Source organism: Lygodium microphyllum, chromosome 17, assembly GCF_053477565.2.
Source record: "Lygodium microphyllum isolate KBCC chromosome 17, Lygodium_microphyllum_v1.1.10, whole genome shotgun sequence".
Lineage (NCBI taxonomy): Eukaryota > Viridiplantae > Streptophyta > Polypodiopsida > Schizaeales > Lygodiaceae > Lygodium > Lygodium microphyllum.
The window spans coordinates 47,017,086-47,033,762 of record NC_141151.1 but is presented as its reverse complement, the minus strand read 5'-3'; the positions used below and the strand labels follow the sequence as shown (position 1 = coordinate 47,033,762).

Here is a 16,677-nt window from a genome sequence, read left to right as displayed (position 1 = left end):
GCCCTCATTTGGCCTCACTAGGTCCTCCACTAACTATTGGTCCAAATCTAGCTATGGAGGTTGAGAGGTTTAAGATGAAAAATGAAACTTTCTTGTGCACTCAATTGAGATAGATAGGACTAGGGGAAGCTTAATGGATTAGAGATGGCTCTGATACCATGTTAGAATATCAGAGTTGTAGCATGAAAAGATGTGTGCACGAGATGAAGAACAGAGCTCCAAAAGTACAAGAAGAAGATACTGTTTATTCAGTTGCTCATGAAGTACAAATGGTACTCTCTCTCTTCTATACTAAGATGATGACCCTTAGGGCTATCTACATAGCCACTGGATGAGCTAGGGTTAAGGTTTCCCTTCTCCTCTAGTCCATTTGTACCTCACCTTTGCTCATGCACCCTTGCTTACATAGGGTTCTTGTGTTATACTTCTAACAGCGTGCAACCAAAAGCTTCATGCGATGCAAACAAACAAGCACCCCGAAACCCCATAAGTTAAGCATGCAAATAAAATAAAAAAATAATCAAGGAATGCTAACACTAACCAGACCAATACAAATAACAAGAAACTCACAATAGAACCTCAAACTGACAACTAGAGTAGACCAACTAGAGTAGACAGGGACTGATAAGACCAAACTTTAACTGATAACCCATCCCTAAGCGCATTTTTTCAGCCTATGGTGTAATGTAGTGAGTGGATGGCTACACGAATTCCTTTTATGAGTTGAAAAATTATATATCATTTTATATTAATTTATCCCATTAATACATACTGAATCATATTTTGTAACCCAACCCCACTCACATATTGACTTGACAAGGGTCTCTAAATTGCAATTCAGTTTTACAATTACATTATCTTTGATGCATAATGTGCATGCATGACAACGAGGGTTTATTTTTGTGTTTGTAGTGCGTATACATGTGTACATATGAACAATGGGGGTTTACTTTAATTTACAAAAACTATGTGGATTATGAGACAATGTGCTCATGTAGTGACAGGGCTTCCTTTTACAAATTAATGGTCGAGTTGATTTTAATTACAATATACGAAGTGCATTGTGTTTAGTTTATGGTGCAACAATCGAATGAATTTGTCATTGCAATTTAACTATGTCTTATAATGCATGTGGAGGAGAAACAATAAAAATAACCCAGTGGTGTGTGGGACACCCGCATGGCATTATGGTAAAAGGGATGTGACTCCTCGAATCTCGCATCATCCAAAAATCCACGAAAAAACAAACAAATAGAAAATTGGCCAAGTAGTAAACCTCTTGTAAAAGAATAAATAAAAATCTAGCCAAACAAATGTCCAAAACGAAAAATGATATAGGGGTATATGTATGATTCTGTGTGTGTAAGTTTGTTTTCCTTTCATCTTTGTACTTTTTATTTGTTTTTGTTTTTTTAACTTTTATTAAAGTTTTGTTGTTTGTTTTTTTTTTCTTCCTTTTGTCTTAAATGTGAAAGTAAAGGAAACAAAGGAGAAATGAACAATGTCTTTTTAAATATTTCTTTGTAATTTTTTAACTTTTTTGGATATTATTTGATTTTTTATTTTGTTAAGATTTTACCTTATCTTTTGAATTTTATTTGGTTTTTTCATGCGTCTTTCAATTTTTATGTGACCTTTTATATTTCTCATTTTTTGTTAATTTGCTTATGTTTATTCTTTTTTTGCCACTTTTCAATGATCTTTTCCGTTTTTGCGTTCAAAGGTTTTATGTATTTTTAATTGATTTTGTTTCTTTGTTTGAGAAAACATGTTTTTTAATTGGTGAAAAAAGGGCGTATACCTAGGTCCACAACACAGCACACGAATAGCAGCTCAGGGGCATAAACAAGACTATATGTGCATCCATGTGTGTAAACAACAACAAAAACCATGCATGCAAAAAGAAATCCCAAAGCTTGCATGCAAACAATTGTGAAGAAAATCTGTACGACTAGTTGCATATGAATGGGGATGATCACACAAGAGACCCCACACACACAAACTCAGAAGACTTGCAAATATCCCAACATGTATATATGGGCTACGGGGGCAAGTTTGGTGACATGTGTGGGTGTGGTGTGTTTATTGTTAGAACGGGGGTTGATAGCGGTGGCAAATGTATCTGGAAGTGTGAATTTTTTTAAGGAGGGGGGTCCCACGGGGAAGGGAAAATGGGGGATAAGGAGGGGGTTTCATAAGGGGGAATGGTTGGGGTGAAGGGGGCTTGGAAGGGGTAACCGGGGGGGAGGGGGAGTAATCAGAGTAGGAGAGGGGAAACCAAGGAGTTGGGGGTGGTGGGGAAGAAGGCGATGAGGAAGGGGGAAGAGGGGAATAAGGAGGGGATTTCACGAGGGGGATGGTTAGGGGGAAGGGGGCTTGGAAGATGTAACTGAGGGGGTTTCCAAGGTTAGGAGGAGGGGAACTAGGGGGTTGGTGGTGGCAAGGAAGAACATAGTAGGGAAGAGGGTGGAAGGGAAGAAGAATAGGATTCGTAGGAGGAGAGGGGGTGACAAGGAAGGAGGTAGAGGCAGTGCTGCTAGGGCGGGGCACCAATAGGAGGCCATAGGCGCTAAGGGCAATGATCGTAGGTGGCAGGCATAGCGGACAGGCAAGGAGGGGTGAAGAGGTGCAAGCGGTAGGGGAGCTACCAGCGATGATGGTGGCGGCGGCTTCCAAGAAAAGTTCGTGGGCCACATCTAATGGGCAGCAAATTTAGTGACAACATCCAACTAATGGCCAACTAGCAAGTTGACTGTGGTGGTAGTTGCAATGGGTGGGAGAGGGGGGAGGGGGACTCCATAAGTGAGGGAGAAGGGGAGAGTGGCGAGACAAAAGATGAGGAGAAGAGAGGCGAAACGTGGGAGAGAAGGAGAAAGAGGAGGGAAGGGTGAGGTGGGAGGCTAAGGGGAGGGAGAAGGTGAGGGGGGAAGGGCACACAGGGGAGGGGTAATGAAGAGAGAGAAAGAGGGAGATGGAGGGTGGTGGTATCAGGAAGAGAGAGAGGGGGAATGAGAGACAAAGAGAAAGAAAGAAAGAAAGAAAGTGAGAGGGAGGGGGGAAGGGGTAGGACGGAACGGTTGGGAAATAAATTTTTTAATTATTTTTATTTAAAATGGAAAAATAAATCTCGTTGTGTTTTACATAAAGAAAAGAGAAGATTAATAACTAAAAAGTTGTGAGTTGAATGACAGTGAGACAAAAAGAAAAAATGTGGAAATTTGGTGGGGAGAATAGGATGAACAATTGAAATTCCTCATTATTCGATGTCATAAAGGCAGATTCACATGAAAAATAGTCGAAAACGGGACACACAAAAGTACTCAAAAATTAAAATCAGGAGATCTATTTGTCGAAACGAAGTGCAGTAAAGATAAAAAAGGTCTTAATGTGACAAGCCACACTAGGCCATCTAGTCAAAACACAGTTTTGATGAGAATAGAGTACATTCACATGGAAAAATGGCAAAGATACAAAAGAAAAAGATCCATAAACACATAAAAATTAAGAACAACCAATCTGTGCACCAGAATGACAAGATGTAAAAAGCAAAAATGTGTAGTTAGACAGGGTGGTCAAGACTATAAGGTCAAATCTCTATTTCGAGGCAATAAAGGCACATTCACATAGAAGCACGTCTAGTTTACGTAAATTTTATCAAAATTTAATAACGAATAAATCATAACTTGAAATAGAGGGCTATTAAAAAAAGTGTTTGGTTCAAAGGAATGAATATGATTGTGACATCATATTCAAGTTCTGATGAAGTAAGGAGACATTTAGATGAAAAACCTACAAAAGAAGATAATTAAAAATGGAAAAAGGAAAACCCCCAAGAATGGGGTGTGACATGATGGGTGGGGGAAAGGGACCTCGGTAGGATATAGAAAAGAAATATTATTGATCGAATAAATGAAAGGAGTATTCACATGGTTTTATGTAAGATGGACATGCAAGGATGGGTCTCCACACTTATAGAAAAGAAACATTATTGATCAAACAAATGAAAGGAGCATTCACATGCTTTTATGTAAGATGGACATGCAAGGACACATCTCCACACTTAAGACCCTAACAAACCATTGGATGATGATCAATGCAATGATAGATGATTGTACCCTTACGTCCCACACTTAAGACATGACATACACATATATTCATAAGAGTAGGGTTAGAAACACTTGACCCATATAGCAATTGGTTGTCGTGAATGAGCATTGTCACACTAAGTGTCAAAGCCGACTACTACAGGATTGTAGATGAAGATCACCAATCTATGATTAACGAAGCATTCAACACTAAATCTCGCCAATCACGTAGTTTGAGGATAATAGACAAGTCACTTGACCTAAATACTCACGTCACTTGGGATGTATTGGTGTATCCCACCCTATCTAGCATAGGTGCTAGATGTAAGGCTAAGGAACCTTATAGTGTGCAGAACAAAGTAATGTATCCTATTGTGGTTGTAGAGACTCATCTCATACGTGTAAAGGGAAATGAGAACATACTGATCAATAGCTGTCATAACTTCCCTCAAATCTAACCTCTCATACAGTACAAGAAGAAAGGCTAGTGAGCCCTATAGTGCTGTGCATAGAACAGATTATGTATTATATATTGAGAGGCCCAATCCGTGCATGCAACACTCCATTACACACAACTCACCTCTCATTGGAATTGAAGAAAAATGACTAATTACTTATCCCACCCTCTATCTTACACTCTATTGAGATGAATATAGAGGAACAGCCCATGTTCATATCCCCATTCTATTAGCATGCAATTCACATCACTTAGAGGTTGTCAATGAAGATTTGCATTGGCTTGTTGATGATGTTGAACAATGTATGCTGATGAAGAGGCGTACCCAATGAGGTAGCTAATAGATCAGGAACTTGGATGGGATAAAGATCTTCTATCTATTGGAGAAGTCAGATGTGCTCGAGAGTCACAGGGATACAAGGCATCAAGGGAGGTGGCTTTAGAGCTGCACCCTATAAAGATAAACAAAAGATTCAACTGATCCATACTATGGAATGTTGCCACCTTTTCCACTGCCAACTTCTTGTCCAAGGATGTTTGCCACCTCTTTTGAGAGCGATGCCTATCATGACATGGATTTTCTTTCTTTCTCCCATAACAATTTATTATTTCCTTCTTTTTTGGGTCTTTTTTATTTTTCTCCCTGCTCCCAAGGGTGTTTCCACCTTTTCTCAAAGAATAGATCTGCATGGCAGAGACTAAGGTCATTTTCTCCCATAGCCAATATGTTTTTTTAAACAAAAAATACGTAGCATCAGTACTATGGGTCAAAACCATCCTTACCACATCTAGAAGATTGAAGGAGAAATCAAAGGTGTAATGGCAAGTACTAGAGATGAAGAGATATCAAAACTTGTTTGTCTTGTGAGAATAAGAATGCTCGCTAGCAACAACAACAACAACAACAGAATTAGCAAGGAGCGATGCTAAAGAGAGAAAGGGACTTGTGACTATGATTGTCAAGATCCCCAAGGAGGTAAGTACTTCTTCAATCTATAGCCATTGTACGGAGCTATTAGCGTTGAATGCAAGTACCTTGTAAGGGCCCATCTAACTCTATTGGGGCTTTCTATGAAACTTGCGAGAGCACAAATCATATGCTAGTATGAAGTCACGTTCCTTGAATTCTTTCTACTCGATGATAGTGTCACGGTGAACTTTGCATCAAGCATGCATGGCTTCCATGTTGTGTAAGAATATCCTTTGAATATATCCAAGCATTCCAAGTATAAGCGATGGTGTTGTAGGGACTCATCATCTCCAAGCCAATCCTAAATAGCCACTCGCAAGGAGGGCAATTCCAACTCAATAAGAAAGAATGCTTCTATGCCATAAACCAAAGTGAAGGGGGACTACCTTAGTTGTAAAATGTGCAATCAACCACCTATAGTAACCCACATGGCCAAAAGTTCCTCTAAGTTATTTAAGATTAGTTGGTGATATCAAGGTTGCAATCTTCTCAATATTTGTCAGGTCTATTGCTATCCCTTATGCAAAGACAATGTAGCCTAACAAAACTCATGAGGAGATTTCAAAGATGCATTTGGTAGGGTTGAGGGAAATTCCATACCCCCAGTAGCAATCAAAGCACAATCCAAGTGTCCTTGATGCTTGTAAAGCAGACTGAATATACAAAAATCATCTAGATATACCTTAATGAAATCATGCAAGTGGTTTTGGAATGCAGCCTCATCACTCACTAGAAGGTAGCTAGGGTGTTGCATAGCCCAAATTGTATCACCATGTAAACTTAGGTGCCCCATTTTGTTGTGAAGGTTGTTTTTAATTGATATTATTTTATAGTCTGCACCTAATTGTATCCACTGAATCGAATATAGCACATGTCCTACCACTATGTCTAGGAGTTGATTTATGAAGGGAATATACAGATGATATTTTCTTTGTTTTGGAATTCAACTTGTGGAAATCCACACATATGCAAAGCTTTTCTTTCTTCTTTGCTATGATCACAATGGACAAAACCCATTCATTGTTGGCCATTGGATAGATAAACTTAGCTTTTAAGAGCTTCAATAACTCTATCTTCACCAAGGCTGAGTAATTCAGATTCATCTACATTAGCATTGCTTTATTGGCTTGGCATGTGACTCCAAATCAATGTGGTGCTTTCACACAATGGGATCAATCCCTTTCAAGTCTTTATAAGACCATGCAAACACGTCTTAGTTCTCCTTCAACAAGTCACAAAGGATCGCTAGCTCCTTGTTAGATAAACTGCTACCCACCTTCAAATGATGTTCAGTGGAATTTTTGCCAATATTACAAATCTAGATGTAAGTGCCACATCAAAAATAGTACAGGTTGCCATGTAGCTCCCAATTGCATTAATAAAAGTTAACTACTTTTCACCTCCCACCTCCCGAATAAAGGTCCCACGTACATCTTCTAGTAGAGATCTGACTCCTTTAAGGGAGTAGCTTCCTCTTTGGACGATTCACTAGAACCAGCTTCTTTCTTAGGGTATGACTCTTTGGATCCTTCGAAAATTTCTGTTTGGGTTGTAAGATATTTGCTTCTTGACTTGAGGATTCATCTTTTGAGGATGTGTCTAGAAATGTCACATAACAAGGACTCATCTGATTGCCCTTCTGTTGTTGCAACAATGGAATTTGTTGGCATGGTACATCATCACCATCTTTCCATGGAAAGGGTGGGTTAGGGTGACAATGGCCAATGGTAAATGAAATCTTCTTTTTCCTTATCCCTTTTCTATACATTTTCAGCATGCTTCGTGGACCATTCAATCAACCCGAAGGGTACCATTGTCATTCCATCCAACAACATGGGATCTTTCACTTCAAAGGCTAATGGAACTTTGTCTTCATTTGTATCCTCTTCTAATTGGACATGTTCTTCCTCTTCACTATCAAAATCTTAATCTTCACTTTCATCATCTTCCTTTTGTGATTTTGTCTTTGCTTCTATAAGGGCTTTGTAAGAGAAGAATAAGCTCTCTGTCATATCTTTTATTTCTGTCTCTTGCTTTGCTATGGCCATATAACAATGAGAGCAATATATCCATTCTTATATCTCACTATCAAAATTGATTTTGGAATTTATTCCTAGTTCAAGTAGGAGAGGTATTCACCCATTGACATTGACTTTGTTTCTTTTGGGATATGGATTACAATGTCCATTGTTAGGGATTGTGCTTCAAGTTTCTTTGGAAAATTTTTCTTGATAGCATCTTCTTCGGCTGATATTCCATTTACCACTTCATTGGAAGAGTTAGCTATTAGCTGTGATGATTCTAGTTATTGGTAGGGTTTCACTATTTTTGAATTTCCATTGGGGGAACTATTTGGAAATAATCCCTAGGACTCCATTTGGATACACCATTCATGGCATTTTAAGAGGTAGGACTCCTTTTCTTGAATTCATAAATAATCTTGCTTCAACTTCATTATACATTCTTGCACCTCCCACTGTAGCTTGTAGATTACATAGTCTAGTCAATTCCATAAACTTGCAAACTTCTGGTTGTAGGCCTCTTAGGATGACTTTCTTCTAGATGTCTTTATCCAAGTTATGGTTGGTCCATCTCTTCAGTATGGATTTCATTCTAGAGACATATGCTTCCACTCACTCTTTAGAGGACTGGCTCAAATTTATAAACTCCTCCCATGTCTGCTCTTTAAAACCTTCACATGAAAATTTGGTGAGAAAGGCCACCGTCAATTCTTGTCCCATGTGCCAAAAATTCATGTTGCTTGTCTCTCATGCCACTAAAATGCCACACCTTTTAAAGTACTGGGGAATATTACCAACCAATGCTCTCAAGTTTTGGTATTATTGGCCACACATGCTATTATGAACTTGGCTACATAAAGATCAAGGTGTTCATCATATTCTCCCTTGAAAATTGGCAATGGGACTATATTTGCTAGCTAGTCATCAACATTGATTCATAATTGGAACTTTTGTGAAGAGTGCCACAAGGGTATCAAGGGACGCTTCTCTTGCTAGCTTATTCTCAACTTTGACTTTTGTCTTCTATCTTCTTATGTACCTCCAGATTTGTTCTAGTGCTTGTCTCTTTATCGTATCATTCATCAAGGAGTTGGCTCCACCAAGTTTGGTTGTGCTCTCCATATAAGGGAAATAGAGGGGCTTTAATCTCCAGAACACTCTCTTGCCAACATTTCTTCCACTTCTTTCTTTTCATAGTCTCTGAATTCTACTTCTATGCCATTGCGAAGGGAAAGGTATTATATTGTGAAGATATCAAAATTCATTCATCTAAGAATTGCCATAGTGCCATCGTTTTGGTAGTACTAACTTTAGAGGGTTTCAATGGTATAGGTTGTGAAAGCTTATAGTAGGCTTCCAATTAGACAAAGAGAAGATTGTTAGTAAACTAGGGATCGCATGTGTCTTACTATTGTGCATCCATGAACAAGTCCTAGCTTTTTTCCTTCTTATTCTTATGGACCTCCATTGACCACGACTCCCGAAGCTTCTTTACAATCTTCCACTTGATAATGTCCCTTCTTATTGAAATAAGAATTAAGATGAAAATTTATATCCTAGAATAACAAAATGTTATCAAAATAACAAGTAAACTAGTTTGTGAGCACACCGCTATATTGAGATATATATATATTCCAAAAAGAGAACTCTCAACTTTACAAAATTATTGAGATAACAATATATCTATTTGTTTGCACAAGACATTATAGGGGTTTTTGGAGAAACAACCATATAGAAAATAAGCTCCTATATGCTTATACAAGACATGTTGCTATTTCTTAGGGGTTTTGAAGAAACAAGTAGTAGAAAGCAAGTTATTAATGAAATTGAACTCTTAGGTAAAACTCTTCAAACCTCCCCTTTTATACTCTACACATGATCTACCATTGTAAGGTTGTAGGCTATGGACATGTAACCAAAAAAATTACGGAACGTGCGCATGTGGGTTCGTTGGATGACTGAGGATTGCGTTCTTTTGAGGTCAATTGCACATTGAGCAAAAGCCCCTCCCCTGCTTGAAAACATCATGTGCCTTTCTTTACACACTAGGTGCGGATAAATTGTTTAAAAAAGGCCTGGTTGGCTAATTGGTGAGAGCTTACGACTTGGAGCTGATAGGTTAGGGGTTGAAGACCTATCAGATCCTTTGTGATTTCTCTTTAAGAAAAGTGAGAAGGGGATTGTCGTCTATAGAGTGGGTCCCTTGGGTGCCACCTAGATCTGTCCATCATGCAGGTTGTGCAAAATCAATTGTTTGTTTACACATCGTCTCCATGCCCCGTTTTTTAATGCCTAGAATTGTCCGTCCGGTCGCGCCTGTGAGTAAGCGGTCTGATTTTGAGACCGATGGGTGCGAGATGACTTCTACGAGGCGATTTCTGCGGGTAGATGGCCGCGGACGGCCATGGCTCAAGTTTGGGGCCAAAAGATGATGTATCGTGTCACATCGTGATGTGTATGTACATGGTTGTGCAGGGCCTAGGCCGCAGGAGGCGTGAATTTTGAAAAGGAACGGGAACCCAAAAGCAAAAAACATTCCGGGTCACTCGTGATTCCTGTGAAGAGGCTCCGCCTGAGGGTTATACAAGGCATTCTAGAGTCTCGTTGGTGAAGACACGAGGTCACCTGCAGTAAATGCACTCATGCACACATGCCCACTACGTAGAAGAAACAGCCGCCCTGAGAGTCGCGACCCCGGCTGCTCTCTCAATGGCCTCTCCCCTGCACTTAATATTCAGTCGGTCAGTGATTAAGCACCCACCTGGCCACGGCTGTGGAGCTCTTCAGACATTATTGCTGGTAGTTACGACATTGTAGTAGGCTGTGTCTGCTCGCACAGAGTTTGTCTTAAGCTCTACTGAGAGCCCCATCATAGAGATTTTGGGCTCGATCTTGCTCTCCAATGGGTTGCAAACTACCAGAGATACAGAAACAGAGAGAGACGCAATCAATTGGCTTTGGATATGGTTGTATAATCTTTGAGTTGGAATCCACCAGATATACAATAGATATTCATAATTGATCGGCTTTCGGATATAGCTGCATAATCTTAATACACATTCGGTGCAAGTACACTACTTTTGTAGAGATTTTTTGGACCAACCTTGCTCTCTTGCTGGATTCGTAGAGCTTCTTGCACCTTCCATGGCCCCTTGTGTGGTTGCTCAGCAGCAGCAGCAGCAGCAGCGGGAGCGGCTGCATCAGCGGGAGCAGCATGCCCCGCACACCTTGCGCTTCCTTGTCAATGGACAGCCCATCACCGTCGATGACCCTGACCCCTCTCTCTGCCTTGGCGATTTCCTCCGCAACCATCTTCAATTGAAAGGCCTGCAAATGCCCTGCCGCCAAGGTGGCTGTGGTGCCTGCACCGTCATCGTTAGCTCATCTACACACGAAAGAAAACTGCATAGCCATCAAGATCATGCAGTGGAATCCAATAATCAGCTGTGTGATCATCACTTAGAGCATGATTGCCATCGGAATCATAAGAAACAAGGCAACCATCAAGAAAATGGCTCTGAAAATAGAGCAGCAAGGATGGCCCTGACTCCATCTGTTAGGCCCATCAATTCCTGCTTAAGGCCTCTCTGGATGATGGACGGCTTGTCAGTGACTACCATTGAGGGGGTGGGAACTCTGAAGCGAGGCCTCTCACCGATACAAAATGCACTTGTTCAGCACAATGGGACGCAATGTGGCTTCTGCACGCCTGGCTTTGTGAGGCTCTTTTAGTACATTCTTCGAAAGCTGTCTAATTTATTGATTTGAAATCTGCAAATTATCAATTAGAACAAGGAAGTTTAGAAAGAAGGATTGGAAAGAAAATGAGGATTGAAATTGACAAAAGAGCTCAATTGCACAAACATTCAACGGCTGGTATCAAAAGTGACAAATGCTCGCATGGTGTAGGTGGAAGGCTCTATGGGTTATTTTACTAACTTCAGGGTCTGTACTTGATAGAGTTAGAGCAGTCCAGAAGAACATCACACTTTTCAGACTGAGAATTAACAGCTTGTTCAAAGAGGTTGTGGTCCGTCTGGCCCATTGGCAAATGCAAGCAACCAAGGGTCAAGGGAAATGGCCCAGCTAGGAAATTCCAGGATCAAAATCCCATCTCGTGTGTGAGAGTCTGAGATTTTATGGGTTGTTGGATCCCTCACCTCAAACAATTCAGCAGAAGAATTTATGCAATAACTTTTCTTGCACTCTCCTTATAGGTGACTGGAGGGATTGCTCACAAATAGAGTTTAGGAAATGTCTCTTCGAATTCTACTGCCAAGAAGAGGAACTATATCTCTAAAAGGAAAGCTTTGCCATGTCTTTTGGTACTTAATAGTTTGCTTTCAACCAGACCATGCATCCTTTCCCCTGGCATCAAGAATTACTGCAGTCATAGTCGCCTCCATTTTCAATCATTCACACAGACAAGGCAACAGCTGAATCTAATCGGCACTTCCAAATTCAGAAATACAGGAACATTGCATCACCTTGCACTATGTTCTGGGTGTTCGGGTCCACATTTTGCACTCAGTGTTGTGTGTGACCATTTCTGTTCATACCTGAATCTTTGAATGACGTTTGGACTGTGTGGGCAGTAAAAAGTGGGGTCTAGACTTCAAAACTCACCATTAGCAGCAAGGTTAAGCTTCAATAGTTCCAGTTGTGACAACCTCAGTGATCAGGAGATATATGCAGTTTAAATGTTACAATGCTTGTAATTGTGAGTTGAGTGTACTTTGAGTCCGAATGCCTCTGAACATATGTCAGACTCATCCTGGCTGTTGTACTCACCCAGCATGTTAATACTTTTTTATTCTTTGTAACTGACTGCATTCTCTAGTGCTGATTATTGCTAATAAGAAATATCATGCTTGGTATCTGAGTTAGAGGTCCAGCTAGAAGATCAATACATTTTCATCAAATTGGTTCTTCCAATATGGAACTATGGTGTGGTTGAGACCGTGGATGGCCAGAAATATCCAGGGGAGTGCATACAACTAAGTATCCAGAATTTGTAAAGCTGACAAATCTCTAATATAACATAAAGAGAGACCCCATCTAAACTTGGGAGATGTCTCCTTTTCTTGATATTCTCATTCTAATAGCATCCAGACTATTTCAATGCTCATTCTAATAGCATCCAGATTAATCTCAATGCTAGATCAATACAGTTCTGATGGACTTTATCAAAGAGCAGGGAGTGGTGGATTCACCAACATCATGGTTGGTTTCTTCATCCGAATAGTGTGGGCACTAATCAATCTCACACTAGTGTGGTGCACCTTCGGCATAGTTAGTTGGTTCCTGCCCACCAGTTATTCAATGCTTTGATTTATTCCCCACTCATATATCTTGCTGTTGATTGCAGATGCTTACCTTATGATCAGACAACTGATGTTTGTTCTGAATGCTGATCTTTTATTTAATTATATATTTGAATAAAATTCCTTGCATTGGTTATGCAAAAACTCACTGTTGTATTGGAAATTGAAGAAAGACAAACAGGTCTACCTGTGGTTAGCGCTCTGTAGACTGGTTAGGATATCAAGAAGAAAAGGGCATCCATCTATCCAAAAACAAGACTGGTAGTGATTTATGGATTGTTCAGCTACTTTACATGTGGTAGCTATGGTCTTGGAGTATATAGACAAGAGTGGATGCTCATTATCAGAACTATTAAGTGCAGAGGTAACATGCACATTGCATATGATCTGTATGTCCTTGGAGATGATAGATTAGAGCCATTGCTCAGCACCAGATGATGTGCTATATAAGCCCCATCCTAGTTTTGGTTTCTTGGAGTACTCCTTTTGTATAGTTAATGCCTTGTATGCTGCGTCCAATGGGATCCTGCTGTGATTTTGATGCCTATAGTTTTCTTCATACTCCCTTGGATTATTTAGCAGTTCAACTGTCCTAGTGTACTACTCAGTAAGGTCACTAAAATTTGTCATTTTATTTATTTCTGAGATACTTACGTGATAGTATACTGATCATTGGGCACAGGGGCTAGTGTGGACAGCAGTCCCAGTGCTCCTTTTAATATAGGTAACAGCATTATCTAGTATGCAGATACTGCAATCATCAAAGGGATTCTGCAGAGTGATTTGGGTGCTCATGGTTCCCCTTGGAGCTCCATTGTACTAGTGTACACCACAGTGTGGGCTGCTGAATTTTGTTCTTATTTACTTCTTGAGATCTTTTCCTGCATAGTCTACTGACCACCAGGCACAGGTATTAGTGTGGACAGCAGTCCCAGTACATCCAGCAACTAGCTGCCAATATGGTACACTGGAGCTGCTTCTGCTCAAATATACCAGGAGTATTGGGATTACCGTCCCATCTTTGTGAGCAAACCTTTGCAAAAACAAAATGGGGAATGACTACACCATCTTTCAGCTACAAATAGCATGTGCTACTTGGTTTTAGCAGGCTCCAGCTGAAGAGATGAGTTCTGATAGGAAAGAAGTATCTCACACCTAATCGTTTGCTGTCCAGCTAGTGCTAGGAAAGCACTGTAGACTGCTCCAACTAAGATTATTACAATGGGTCTGAATCGTTAGGTTTAAAGTCCTCGAATGCTGGAAACTGTCCCTACTTAGCTGGGTGGTGGAGACTGCAGAATTGACTAGTCCTGGAAAATTTTTGATTCACCCCCCAATAGCCAAGCCCTCAATAGCCAAGCTGGGTGGAGAATATCTGAGTCTGGCATAGGGCATTGTTGGAAGGTCTGCTGCCATAGTGCTCCAATGATCTAATATGATTGGAAGGTCTGGTGCCATGATAGCATGGCTGGAAACTGCAAAGGCCTAGCCTTTCTAGGACTGAAATTCTAAACATGTGGGGAGGAATTGTTGAGTGCTGGTTCTATCCTGTCCATCTCTCATGCCATCTTGTGACGATGGTGGGAGGGCTGGAAAATGTTAAAATGTCGGATCTAAAGCATGGTAGGAGCTATGGAGGTTGGAAGATGAAGACTAAATTCATGTTGACATGGACAATGAGTAGGCAATTGTTACAGAAGTGAATTAGGTTCCAAGATGGAAGCTTGGACTCATAAAGACAATCTTGTGTATTGGACTAACAATGACACTAACTGAAGGAGGAAAGCATCATGATATTGTATTCATCATTATGAAAGTGATAGTCAAGTACAATGCTTTATAGAAGTTGGGTTGTTTCACTCCCGTCACTGTGCATATGGGATTGAGGACATCTCTTCCTGGAGAATACATCATTTGTCATTTCTCAACAAAAAACACAAGAACTTGGACCAAGCTTGATGCTGAGAACTGCTTTGATACCAATTGTAACTTGCTGCCATGTGACAAGGGCCATGGTCCTGCTGATAACTTCAAGTGTGTGTATGGCTAACACACAAACATTCAGAAGAGAATACGATTGAGATGTGGCTGGACACTCAAATCTACTGGTTCTTGAAAATGTTTGATGCTGGAATAACATGCTCGGAAAATCTTGTGACCTTTTAAGCTGAGGAATAAAGTTCTTCTTAAGAGGGCCTTTGGGAAGACTCAGAATACTACGTTTAGGATGAGCCTGTGCTGACCTTGTCATGCACCTCTAACAGTGCATAGAAGCTCGTTGACGATCATAATTATCACAAAGTCAAATAAACTCGTGCTAAAGTGCATTTTTCTTAGAGGTTACAAAGCCTGTGTGTCTATTACATTGCTGACAGCTTACATTTCATTCAAATGTATATGTGTAGGTGATGAGCATGTATAGCTTAGTGCAGAATTTCCCGAATCCGACAGCCCAACAGGTTGAAGATCAGCTAGATGGTAATTTGTGCAGGTAGTTCTTCTTTCTGCTCTGGACTTGCACTATTTATTTTGGAGAGTAGCAATGCTTGGGAACCAGCTTCTACTTCTGTTGATGTTTGCTTGTCTTATTCAAGGTTTGCCTTTTTTGGTAAAAGAAATGGGAGTATTTGATCATATGATGGGGTTGATTCAGTGCTCTCTTTTGGTAGAATTACAATTGAACTTTTTTGGCTTACTATTCTTCCCCTGTAGGTGCACTGGTTATAGGCCCATCTTGAATGCATTCCAAACATTTGCATGCAAGCAAGGAGATCATAAGGATGCTAGAATGATGTGCCAGATCTTTAAAGAAGATATGGAGGATTTTGGCTGCTTTACTAAATCATCAAAGAAACAAACACACTGTTTTCTGAAAGATGGAGTGTCTTGGTTTAGAGTGCATTCTCTACCTGATCTCTTCTCTCTGGTCAAAAGAAATGCTTATGATGGGAAAGTGAAGTTAGTGGTTGGTAATACATCAACTGGTGTGTACCCTTCTGTACCGTATGACATTTGCATAGACATATCCCGAATACCGGCACTCCTTAAATGTGAAGCTAACAGAGTTGGGATAACGATTGGTGGGGCATTGCCAATTGCTGATCTTATGAATGTTCTGAAACTGAACAGGGAGTTGTCTCCCAGCTTTAGTCCTTTGTTGAGGCACCTGAAGAGGGTGAGTGTCATCTATTTACATTGTTATATTGTATACAATAAACCTAAAATGGTGTGCATCTCTTGCATATTACAGCCATATACTCTTTGCTGACAGGTTGCAACTCCTCAAGTAAGAGCTGTAGGATCTGTAGCTGGCAATTTGATGATGGCGCGTGATCACAAGGACTTCATATCTGATGTTGCTACCATTCTGATGGCTGCTGAAGCAAAGCTAAGAGTCTCTTTTGCATTTTCTGATGGTGTGGACCAGTTGATAGGACTAGAAGACTTCTTCTCTATACAACCCACAGTCATGGTTTTGTTAGAGATACATCTGCCTGCCCTGCCGCCTGGTGTCTCATTTTCTACGCATAAAGTCGCATTGCGGAATGTCAATTCCCATGCTATTGTCAATGCTGCATTCAATTTTGAAGTGGATAGTTGCTCAGGTATGCTATGCAGTTCTTTCTTTACTTGTACAGTACTGTGGAATTGGGATATTTACAGAATACTTACATAATGTTTCTAGGCATAATTTAGTAGTAAACAATTGAACTTACTTTCATGGAGTATATAAAATGGAGAAAATGCATAGGCTTGTGAACTTGAGCTGGTCTGCTGTCCTACTAAAAATCATGTTACTGAAATTGCAACAAAGCCAGTA

The 16,677-nt window shown here is 40.3% G+C and overlaps 1 protein-coding gene across 1 annotated transcript in view; it reads left to right on the top strand.

The window, feature by feature from the left end:
* The first annotated feature begins 10,108 nt into the window (after positions 1 to 10,108).
* Positions 10,109 to 16,677, top strand: part of LOC148021851 (uncharacterized) — a 134,881-nt gene continuing 128,312 nt past the window's right edge. Inside the window, exons 1-4 of the mRNA XM_087697364.1 lie at positions 10,109 to 11,250; positions 15,263 to 15,348; positions 15,570 to 16,032; positions 16,129 to 16,462. Coding sequence (XP_087553490.1) covers positions 10,678 to 11,250; positions 15,263 to 15,348; positions 15,570 to 16,032; positions 16,129 to 16,462 — 1,456 coding nt within the window. The 5' untranslated portion in view covers positions 10,109 to 10,677. The remainder of the gene's footprint in view (positions 11,251 to 15,262; positions 15,349 to 15,569; positions 16,033 to 16,128; positions 16,463 to 16,677) is intronic.